This window comes from Hippichthys cyanospilos, chromosome 17 (assembly GCF_059441005.1).
Source record: "Hippichthys cyanospilos isolate Australia breed blue-spotted pipefish chromosome 17, RoL_Hcya_1.0, whole genome shotgun sequence".
NCBI classification, from domain to species: Eukaryota; Metazoa; Chordata; class Actinopteri; order Syngnathiformes; family Syngnathidae; genus Hippichthys; species Hippichthys cyanospilos.
The window spans coordinates 7,323,978-7,336,565 of NC_142385.1; the positions used below are offsets into that span (position 1 = coordinate 7,323,978).

General features: G+C 36.5%; 1 protein-coding gene across 2 annotated transcripts in view; it reads left to right on the plus strand.

Moving 5' to 3' along the window:
* The first annotated feature begins 527 nt into the window (after positions 1-527).
* Positions 528-12,588, plus strand: part of fra10ac1 (FRA10A associated CGG repeat 1) — a 30,660-nt gene continuing 18,599 nt past the window's right edge. For both annotated transcript variants that reach the window (XM_088439548.1, XM_088439547.1), the window contains exons 1-8: positions 528-616; positions 977-1,059; positions 1,180-1,272; positions 1,446-1,491; positions 1,571-1,647; positions 1,727-1,810; positions 1,902-1,986; positions 3,937-3,982. In XM_088439548.1, the coding sequence (XP_088295674.1) occupies positions 599-616; positions 977-1,059; positions 1,180-1,272; positions 1,446-1,491; positions 1,571-1,647; positions 1,727-1,810; positions 1,902-1,986; positions 3,937-3,982 (532 nt within the window). In that variant the 5' untranslated portion in view covers positions 528-598. The remainder of the gene's footprint in view (positions 617-976; positions 1,060-1,179; positions 1,273-1,445; positions 1,492-1,570; positions 1,648-1,726; positions 1,811-1,901; positions 1,987-3,936; positions 3,983-12,588) is intronic.

Sequence of the window (12,588 nt, forward strand, 5' to 3'; positions counted from 1 at the left end):
CGTTGTCCCACATTAGTCTCTTTGTTCTGTGCGGATGGGAAATATGGCACAAAACACAAGACTTCTTTCTTCGCCACCTTTAAAAACGGATGACTTGACATTTCTCAAACATAATAGCCTCTTTATAGTTCAATCCAGGATTTAAACGACCACATGCATCTCTTTTGTGAATTCAGCTGGATCCTAGAATAAATTCCCAATTCATTTCCTGCGTGATTTATATTTTTTATGTAACATATTTTATTACAATACACCTACGTGGTAGTGAAAATGTGAATATGTATGCTCATAAAAGGACGAATAAATCAATTTAATGCAAAATGCAATCAAACAATGTCTTCATTTGACGTAAATGGCTAAAAAGTTAACACGGTGTATATAGACGTATGTATTTAACGCAGAAAACTATGATGATCCAGCATTAGTGGTCTTTTTGAGGTTACATGTGAGGAATTGGTCGTTTATGATTTTCAAACGCGTCCGTCGCATCCGCGCGAGTGTGATGTAATCACAGCGCGTTCAGTTATGGTAGACGTCATTAACCAGCGACGCCAATTTGTAAACACTTGAGTAGCGTTTTCATGCGGACACTTAAATCATGGACAATCTCGTCAAAGTATGTAATGATTCAATATAATTTTGGAAGGTTGAATACAATAATGCCTTTATTTTGATCAGTAGTTAATTTCGTATTACCACGAGGCGATTGTTGCGTCATTAAATCGTTAATACCTAATCAATGAATCTAAATGCACTTGCATAGATAGTTCAAGTTAAAGTAGTTTCGTTTTCTAGCCAGCATGTCGTTTATCTTTTAAAAATGATCAATGATGTCATAATTCCGTTTGCACAGCTTTATCCTCCATTGCGGCATATCTCCTTCTTCACCGTGAAGCAAATCACCTCGTGCATGTCTTGTACATTAAAATAAGTATTAAGATAGACTAAAATAAACGTTCTTCTTGTGTACCGAAAGGTGCATGGTGGCGGTGCCAACTATGACTCAGATTTTAGTGACGACGAGAGACAAGGAGAGACCTCAGAGAGTAGACTTAAAAGGTAAAATATGAGGCTGTAATATTGGAATATTCCGCCCTGAACATCACTGAAATTTATCTATTAATGGTAATGTGGATGAAATGAAGTAAGGCGATGTTCATTTTCTCTTTTTAATGGCAGGAAACATGAAGAGGAAATTTTACAAAAGCCATTCCAGAAAGATCGACACTCTCAGGTTGCTCACCGTGCTTTTCATGCCAATGAATTGGACAGGTATGCTGCAATCCAACCAGTTTGAATATTTGTACAATACTACATTTTTAACTGTACGTGTTTGAAAGATGCTTGATGTCAATAATTTAATGAATTGTCATTCATCTTGTATAAGTGTCTAAGTCACTTGTTATATGTCAAATTCTTATATTGTTAATCTTTGTTATTTGCAGGGAGGAAGCCAGGAATAGAAGAGCCCACTTGATATCACTGACTGCTGTATCCTCTTGTGTTTAATCGACACCAAACGTCTGCAAAATAAATGTCTAGATTAACGTCCTTAAGAAGCCGTCTCCAGTTTGAGCGACATAAGAAGTTTGTCGGCGACTACATACTTTACTATGGTGGACATATGGCTGACTTCAAACGCTCCACGTATATATTTTCCTCTTATCTTAAACCATCTCAGATCTTCAACATTCCTCAATGAAACATTTTTTTTTCTTCCTTTCAGAGCAAACGACAAAACAGACTCGGATGTTCTCCGTGAGAATCATCGCTTCCTCTGGAGGCAAGAGGACGAAGAGGACATGACTTGGTAGAATTTTACAGTCACCTATTTTTTCAGATGCTTCTGCATTTTTGTGGACATTCTGTGTTTTTTTAACTTGCATATTTTTGTGTCCTAGGGAGAAGGAAATGGCAAAGAAGTATTACGATAAGCTGTTTAAGGAGTACTGCATAGCTGATCTCAGTCGATATAAGGAAAACAAGGTGGGCTCAATAGATCAAGTTGGTGATAAGAACAAACTGAATAAAAATAAAACACCTGTAGTGAATTGTACCTAAAGGTCGAATATAACTGAACTGTGTTCTTAAAAATACTGGATTAAAAAATGCCATTGTAACATGGTAAATGACACTAGAATTGGTTGCCATCGGGATTACCTTGATTTAAGGCCAATATCGGCCAGATACCGATACACAATTGTTACACAATTTGAATGTTTAATTCAACGCTCTTGGTTTAGATTAACACTAGCACAGTGGAAACAGAGTAAATTTTTCCTGACTTTTTGAACCAAGAGTGCCATCTAGAGGAGTAAAATAAAATATAAATGCGTCATGAAGCTTCGTCAAACCCTGCTAAATACTATCTCTATTTTCTTTGTGTCTAAAAAATCTAGACGTACTATTACTATCAAGTTATTTGAATCGTGCCGTACTATTCAAAAGTTCGGAAACATCCTGTATTTCAGTATTTTATCATTATTTAAAAATACCTGGTGCAGATTAATACTTCAGTCACAAAACTTTAGTCATTTACATTACATTGAAATACAGTATTGATGGAATAATTCAGTAAGTAAAAATTTTAGGTTATTTAAGGTTATTAAAAAAAATGTGCAGTGCCGGTCAAATTCCTTAAGTGCATATTAAACCTTAAGTCATTGACATAATGCAATTTTGATGGAATCATTTGATAAACAAGAATAATGAAACAGATTGTTTTTATAATTTAGCTTCTTCAAAGTAGACAATAGCTTTGCACATTCTGATAGTTATTCAGTCAGTTTTGTAATGTGGATTAGTGACGGGCAAATATCAATGCGGAGTTTCAGTTTCTGACCGATTTCAAAGTATCGGTATTCACGATGGCAACCAATTCTAGCGGCAATTGCTCGTTTGCAGAAATTACTAGAAAAAGACAATTACCACTATGTTCATATGACTTTAGAATATGATAAGATATATAAGATATATTTATAAGACTATCTAGATCGTTCTTTAAAATACTGGTGATTGTTTTTTGTGAGGGGTAGCAAAACTACTGATTAGTACTATTGAGTCAAAATACTACAAAAAATGAGTGCTCATACTGGTATCAAAAAAAAGGATATGGAGCTTCCTGAATGTGGATGATACTTTATAACCAGGAATGACTCTAAGTTCACAAATTGTTTTGCCAAGAGCCAATAGATTGAATTTTTGACCTCTCCATCTGTTTGAGACCATGCGAAGCTGAAGGTGTTTCCATACGTTTGAGTGGCACTGTATTTCTCTTTTTTTATGATTGCGTAAATAACCAAATAAATGACTTCAGGGTAAAATAATTGCTCAGTTGTCACGGTAACAAGAATCGAAGGTTGAATAGAGGGGACTATTATGTCAAAGTGCCGTTGTTAAAGTTTCACACAAAAAACCTTCCAGTGCACAGAATTACAAGTATTTCTTTATTCTTAATCAATGACAGGAGTTGCAAATGGAAAATGAAAGTCAAGCTTGATTCATTATGTTCCCTTTCTCACCTTCCCATGCGCATTGCTCATACTTTTCACATAATGTCGTCACCTGATTAAATGTTGTATTTTGTCACCGGGGCTCGGTGACATGACTCCCACTTGAACATTAATACTTTATATGATGTTCCGGGCGCCCGCATACTTTTCGCGTATCGGGTCGTATCCCCGGCGAGGACGGGCTCGCCGGAGCGTGAGCCGGGAAGAGAAGCCATTAAATTTTGGGTCGGTTCCATTTAACATGACAAAAAGCGATGGCGTTTTATTTCCATACCGGCCTTGGCAAAAGTCTGCGCTCGACAAAATGCCCTTCCAGTTATCTCCGCTTTAATGTGAATGGAGCCGCCGCTACATTGAAGGCGCTGCTTTGAAAAGCAACACATAAGGCGACTCATTGGGATTCTTTCCCTTTCTCTTTCAAAAGTTTGGATTCCGCTGGCGGACGGAGAGCGAGGTTGTCTCGGGCAAAGGTAGGCAAACTACACTTTTGCACTTTTGTAGTCGAAGTTATAGCACGATTAAAAGTCAATCTTTCACTTTGATGAAGTTAGTTGAGAACAGGGATTCCAAAACTGGCCTTTGAAATCTCAAACTAATAATGACACTTACAAAACTCAAATTGAATTTGGAATAAGGACTCATTCAAATATTAGTACATTTATATTATACTAATGATTTGTATTAAGATATGTGTTGAGAGTGCTATTGTTCAAAAGTGAGAGATGTCAAGAATTGTATATAACTTTTATTAACCTACAGTGGTTCTCAACCTTTTTTTCAGTGATGTACAGTACCTCTGTAAAATATTTTTCTGTAAAGTACTTACTAACCAGCGCAAAGCAGAGTGCTATGCCATCCGTGTTTAATAAACACGGGAACCATATTGGTATGTAGATGTATTTTATTCATCAACTCTAGAATGTAGTTTGTGTAACATAATCTGTTGCATTTCTCGCTCACAATAGGCATCTTGAATAGTATTTAACAAAATAACGGCATGAATGTTTTACAAAGTTTAAAACACAATTTAGAGATAAGTTGTTTCATGTGCCAGTTAATTTGCTCATGATTTGAAAATAAATATGTACTGTTCTTGCTAAGGCATGAAATTGCATTAAATTAGGTTTGCTATACCTGCAGAAATTCTTTAAAAAAAATTACCGGACTCTCCGAGGTGTTTTCCCCATTTGACATACACATGTTTAGATACATAGCCCGACAAAAAAAAACAAACAAAAAAACAACGCCATATAACTTTAAAAGCAAACCTATATATCACAATAAAGCAGTTTTTCTTAGAACTGCAAACATTGTCAATTTCAAAAGGAGTCACTATAAAACAATTTAGCAATAAGGTGCTTCATGTTTAAGTTAATTTGCTGTTAATTTGAAAATACATTGTACAGTACTGTGTCATCCATGGCATTAAAAATAATCAAACTTGCTCGTACTTGCAGAAACTCTGTTAAAATTACATATACCTCCTGAAGTGCTTTCTCGTACCACCTTGAGTATATGTGTTGTTTTAAGGTATTGAGTCAACATTAAGTTTGCCCGTACCAGACACAGATATGTAAGGGAAAAAAATGTCTTCTGAATCTGAAAAAAGGTCTTTACTCGACTTTTTTTTTTTGTGATTATGGTAAATAAAATACACATATCAAAGTATTTTGGTATAAGTCGTCGATATCGGCGATTAACCAGTAAATACCTTTATTAGGCTGAATAAAGTCATATCAAACATCTCTACTAAATAGTATATTCAAAATTACGATAAGCCTGTATACCACTTGAACGGTAATCGTGTGCTTAATGATTAGAAAAAGCTGAAAAAAAATTAAATACAACTATATTACATTTCTAATGGTCAATTCAACAGAAATGTAATTACAGCAGTGCTTAGCCACTGCTCCTTATAAAACAATTTGTAGCCAAACCAACCCTAAAACAATTTAATGTATACCAAAAAAATTGAAATGGATTGCTGCTGGATAATAGTTTCGCTATTAAAAATAAATGCCATAAATGAAGTTTCCAATCATGGCCGCTAGATGGTGACAGATACGAGCGGGTGGACAGTACTCTGCAGTTCCTCGCACAATTCCCTCTTGAGCCCGACGTGTCACTGTGCTTTGGCCTCTATCTGGTCAAAATGGCAACGGAAAGCCTTTCAGATCTTTTGACTTTTCCCTGTAAAGCTTTTCTCATAATAGACCTTTCCTTTTTACACCCTTAACCTTTAACAATGTGGGTCTCTCCAGTTGATCTGCTGCCTTCTGTTTTTTGGTTTTCCACAAATCCGGCTTTGCCTGTGCTCAGATGATTGCTTGAGAAATTGGACAGCGCCTCCTCCTCACACTTCCTCGCATATTTACCTACAGTTTGCACATTTTGTCATTTGCATATTGTTGACATCAACACAGCCTCGGCAAACACACACATGCGCGGTGTGTCTGAGATAGCTGACTAAGCCAATATATTGTTCCAGATTAAGTTGGTGTAATCCCGGTCGGTCACATTTCAACCTCCAGCGGCAAAACTCGACAGGAAACGGGATTAGACCCAACCTGAGCAGTCATGTCTTCCTTGCGCTGATTCCACCAGGAGTGCTTTTCATAAGCGCTGACACCCTGCAGCTAAATCAATACTAATCAAATTATGTGGGCTGCGCAGAGTTTTGCCAGTTAAAGGTGGAGGAGGTTGCCTCGAGTTCAGCTGATACGCAATATGATGATTCATTGATTAGTCACCACCTGAAAGAAAAGTTGCTCTCGCGCTTTCTTTTACGATTGCGGCTCACTTGGTGAGGCTTTGCAAGAGCGCAGGGTCGTAGTCAGGGTCGTAGCGTGATTATGAGCTGACGAGGAGTCAGCATCCTATATGAAGTCTTCCTCACCTCTCCCTTTGTCCTTTTCAGGAAGAAAAATAAACACGTCATGGACACATCCTCGAGCTTCTTCAACAGGCTTACACATACATTTTGGCTCATTAAAGCAAAGTGTCCCATGCTTGGCTTATGTAATGTGGCGAGCCAAAACTTGCTGGCACACTTGAAAATTCAAATTTTGGACCTCGTAACATTTTATTTTTGGGGCGTGTAACGATTGTCAAAGTATTAGTTTTAAGAACAAGCAGTTTGGATGGAAGGATTATCTATCTATCTATCTATCTATCTATCTATCTATCTATCTATCTATCTATCTATCTATCTATCTATCTATCTATCTATCTATCTATCTATCTATCTAGCTATCTAGCTATCTATCTATCTATCTATCTATCTAGCTAGCTAGCTAGCTATCTAGCATCCATCCATCCATCCCATCCCATCCCATCCCAATCTTCCTACATTATCACCCACCCATCTTCTTACATCACCTAGTTCTTTCGCTGGCTAGTTATCAAGCCTGCCTGTTAGCATATTCTATTTACAGTAGCAGTCTAATTGAATCAAATTGAGTTTTCTTGCTAGTCTACCTACCGTATCTAGTTTTCTTGCTAGGTTGCTAACTAACAATATACAGTAACCCAATACTGATAACTAGATCCATCTATCTAGTACATACATTTACAAATTCCATTAACAAATGACATTTTAATGACACACGTCAAACGGGTTAAAATTGTGCGCAGTTACAAAATTGCATCATCCTGATGTGTTTGTTTCTAATACTTTGGTCTCTTCATGATGCTAAATGAAGGAACAGTTAAAAAAAACGACTACATTTCTAGTTATGTAATTGTAGCTATCAAAAGTCAAATGAGGTTAGTTTTGAAATGGATTTTTGGATCTCTTTACATTATCTACCGCATTCACATCAGTGTACAGTCTTCTCCATGAAAGGCTGGAAGCATTCCAAATTTGTTCAAATGTCTTGGCTTCTATTACGCTGAGAGAGATCCCATATGTGAACTTGAAAAAAAAAAACCCTCCTCCAGCAGTAGTTATATGATGTGAAGGAATGCAGGAAAACAAAGTGTACTCTTACGAAAGCGCGTTTGTGTTCTGGCGTCCTGTCAGTTGGAAGTCAGAGTTAGCTTAGGCAATTTGAATTTTTGTTGGGTAGAGGAAAAAAGGAATTGGACTTCTCTATCTTGTAGCGCACACTTGTTGTTTAAATCGAAAAAGTTAATTTTAGGAAATGTCTTAGCCCTTTCTTTCCAAAAAGTTAAAAAAAAAATCCATCTTGTATGTTTTGTTAACTCTGGTTATATTAGCTTCTAGCCTTTTCCTTTCTCCGGAAAATGAAATGCACTATGTGCTAAGGATACAGCTTGAATAATTTAAATGAAAACACACCAATGTTGTTTCTATAATTGACCTTGGGAGGCAGTCGAAAAAAAAGCAACAAGTCAAGCGATGTTGGATAAGAGGTGATTACATGGAATGTGTTTTGACAGAAAAAGACTTTTGCTCCTCAGGTTTCTTGTTGGCGTGGAACAGCTGGAAGTGCTTGTTGTTGTTGCACTCCTTGTCGGAAAATATCAGCAAAAGCGCAAGTCGCTGCTCGATTTAAGTTATACACATCTTTGTTTGAATACCAGTTTTTTAATTTTTTTTGTGACAAGGCTTGAAACACGTGAGTTTGTGTCGCTGTTTGCTATGTAAATTCTCACTCAAATATTATTTTAAAGTTTTTACTCTGAGCGCTAGTTACTTTGTTAGCTCCTGATATAAGGACGAGATGTATGGTGCATTCAAATGCAGTCCAATCTTTCAAACTCATACAGGAAAAAAAAGCCATTAAAGCATTAAACAATGATAACATGAATTAGCTATAACAATAAAAATAATAACAATTTCTTATACTTTTACTACAGAAGCATACATATATCATGATTCTATATTATGTACATGTATACATTAAATAAAAAAGATTTTTTGTACAATCAAGATGATATATAAAATATTAAGATATCGTCAATGAATTGTTTATAAATAATTAGTATATGTAGTTTTTTATATTTATATATGGTATTTATTTTATAATGAAATCATATATATATATATAAATATATATATAATTTATATAATATTTTTTTAGAATTATATATATATATATATATATATATATATATATATATATATAACACTCGGCCTTGAGTGCTTTGGGCTAAAATGGAAGTGTTCTTTAATCCAACGGCAGACAAGATCTATGAAGTGCATTACTACATATTAAAATGGAGATCCTGCTGGTTTCAATTGTGCCAGAATAAATCAGGTCTGGAGAGGAATCAGCATGTATTTTAAAGTGAAGAACTGCTCCTAATTATGGTCCTCCTGCAGCAATTCTTCAACACAATGCAATACAATTTGTCGTCTTACATGGCCTCAGTTTGCTTCCTGCTTTTTAATAACTGAATATAACATCTTTACTTGAACAACCCTTTTAATACAGTGAACTCTTTAAAATGAGGAACTTTGTTAGTCCCTAACAAGGGAAAATCCTTTTAATACTTCTCAAAAGCTAACGACTGTGCTTACTTAGATCATCTTCCCAAACTCTATTGCAAAGGCCAAAAAGCTTTGAGGGATCCAATAAATGAAATAATTAGCTGTTTAAGCAATGGTATAAGTAGAAGTTACTCCGCATGAACCTTACCTTCATAGCTGGCCACTTCCTTCTGCTCTCATGCACTGCAGCTATTCATTTTTAAACAGGCCTGCACAACATAATTACTTTCAGTCCTTATTGTTTAAAAACATACAGACTTTCTATCTTGAGGCGACATAATGATGTACGGCTCCCTTAGAGTGAAGCAAGAAGATGGAGGTTCACAAGATCTCAGAAAGTATTCCAGAGAGTTATGTATTTGTTCTTATACTATTTATGCCACTTTAATTTGTGCAAATATAAACAGAAGATGCAGGGGCAGTCTAGTAGTGTCTATATGTGGAACAAAAAGTAAAATAACATTCCGTTGACCATATTTGGCAGAAATTATTATATATTTTTAACAAAGAAGTCTGCATTTTCGGCAATTTAGAATCATTGCAACTTTAATCGATTTTACTCGAAGCAATAAACTCAAGAACACTTGCTTGATTTATTAAAAAAAATGGATCCTGCGCAAAATGTTGTGACATGAATATACAGTACATCGACTTTAAATCAGTTTTGACGTAAAGATAAAGTTACTAGATTTTGCAAAAAATAATAAGCTATATATAGCTTGTGCATAACTATTCTAAAAACCTCTTGTACTTCTCTATTCAGCAAAGTTGCAAATTGTGTTTTTTATTCAATTTCAGTCTTTATCGTCCAAAAACAGACGACACACATCCAACAATGTTGAGGACAGTTAAGTAAGAATTGTCAAGAATTTGTGGAGGAAAAGAATAAAACTGCCCATATTTGGACATATGAGAATTTGCCTGATGATGAGATGGAAGGTAATCGAAAATGCCCAAATATTTCAGCGCAGATTTTCTGCCAAAATGAAAAAAACAAATCTAGATAGCAAGAAACATCAAACCCATTACCGACTTTCAGTGGGCCACATCAAATATTGCGGTGTCCCAGATTCTGTCCTCTGCCTTGAGCTTGTCGCTCGTGATCTACATTATTGTGTTTTACTCTTTTCTTCCCCCACGATTAAGGTTTGGGTTGCAGGCTTTGCGAGACAGGTCAGCACCCTACCTCCAGATCCATCCACCTTCAAAGTAATAGCCTCTCTGTATTTGTTAGTTTCAGTTGCGTCAAACGCCCTTTGGTCCACTCTGTTAGATGATCTCTGCGGAGTAAATAAATGTTACAACACAGCAGCCTGCCTGGCCTTTTTGTCAGAGGCAAAACAAATAAAAAAAAATACAACGCCACCTCTAACCTCTCGCTTGCAATTTCCCAAATATTGGAGTGTCGCCGCCAAGACGATCAGGGAGATGGTTGACACCTAAAAAACAGGGCAGTCGATGACTCGACCTGTCCAAACGGCCCGCGCCGTGTACACGGGAGCAATGCGGTCTTTTATTTTTGCTGGATTGTCTCCTTATGAGGTTGCCTGGCAACCAGTAAAAGAAGACCCCTGGAAACAGAAAGAGGCACAGACCAAACGAGATGTAAAATGCTCATTAGCAGGCGAGGGAGGTTCTGGCAGCTGCGTTTTATTGGATTCATTGTCGTCAAGACCAAAGGCTACACCGGCGACATGAAAAGCCAATCGCCGTTACTCTGTTTTAATACGCCAGCTGTCGACAGGCTCGCGTAATGAACGGGATGCTTGGGGAGATGATTGAAGGCGTAATTGTGCTCTTTGGTTCACAATTGGACGGCAAAATTAGCCGCTGGCTTATGAATTTAGCTTCAGTTTGATGGAAAATTTCATTCTAATGCTATGCTGACATCAGCAGTTTCATGGAAGGATCACCTTGCCGCCACTAAGTTGAGAGGAAAATTACGACATTAATATTCCATATGTTGTATGCAAATGAATGCTTGACGCAGCGCTAAATCAGTTTATACAATGCGTCAGTCCTTTATGCAGTCAATTTATGTTGCTAGAAAGTTATGACGCTAGCTTTTTTTTCCCGCAAAAGTGGATTCTTAGTACAAGTGTGTCCATTAGGGGTGAAGTGGTCCTCGAGTGATTCGAGTACTTTTAAAAATGCGTAAGGCTGGTTTATTCAGCGTACGCTGTCAAGAAGTCAAGCTAACCGCAGCAACAAGTGCTCACTCTATGCATGACACATGCCACCATTTTCAAAATAAACCCAAGTTAAACATTATATGTATAGGCAGTGTCACTTTCATTTTAAAGCGTCGTGGAGTAAAAGCTGCCTTGATTTGTCAACGATCAAGTTCAGTTGCTGATTATGCTGATTAAGGATGCTTGAAAAGACCCAATTACGCTCATATTGAGTTATATGGTAGCTTTGGTCAGGGATTAGCAGCAGCGCCAACGTATTGCAGGTATCAACGGTGAACAGCACTAAATTTTAGCAGCTGTTGCCCCTAGCAGCACTCAATGAGGCTGGCGAGAGATGTCAGATTACTTTTCAAAGAAACCTTAATAGATGTAAATGACTCAACTGACACTGTTGCCATTCTTACTGATCACTTTTTAAACTAGACTTACTCGGATTTGCTATTTTCACTCGCAACAATTGCCACTGTGGTGTTGACATAACTTCTTTTGAACCAAATGGGGAGATGTTTGTCCAAAATCTAACAAATGTAAAATGATCTGTAATGTAAAAGTTAAGTAAAAAAAAAAGACAGAAAAATGAAAAGTGTGCACGTTTTCAGTGCCAAGCGTTGTCGGAAAATGCATTCCCTAGAGTGCCAGTATATTTATCATTTTCACTCATCTTTCACTGCCCGCAGAATATTGTGTGCTAAGACTATGTAAACATTCCTTACTTAGAATTAAGTATGTAATGTATGTATTGTATGTGTGGCAACACTGCCAGCCAGTGGTCACAGTTAACACTAGAGTACTCAATCGGCCTAATATTAGATAAGTCAAGGTTGTCAGCTACCCTCCTTTAAAAAAAAACAAACAAAAAAAACCCACATTTTATCAATTATTATTTTTATTACTATCTTAAAAGAGGAAAATTCTCATCCATGGCACTGATAGAGTTTGTTTATTATGGTAAAGAGGTTTGTCTTATTTTCTTTTATATTCATGTTTTCTTTAATCAACAGTTGTTGTTTTTTTTTTATCTTAAAATTTTATTTCAGCATCCTCTGCTGGGAAATGTACCCTTTAATGACAATGCACATCTGTATAAAAATAAATATATAAAGAAATAAAATAATAAATAAATAAATCCATGCATTTTCCAAAGAATTTACAATTTACAATTCAGCCATACATTGCTTCATGTTCCTATCATTTGCTCTTTATTCGAAAAGAAAATCTGGCTATAAAACTGAGTATAGGTCCTTTCACGGCATTAAATTTCATTTAATGATACCTGGAGAATGTCTGTTAAAATCTCATGAACCCCCTGAAGTGTCTTCCCTTTGCATACTGGTACCAACATTTTTACAGCCGCTGCACTAAAGCAACCACAGCGATCACCTGTCGAAAGAGGATTTTTTTTTTTTTCAGCCCAAATCAGGAAAACTGA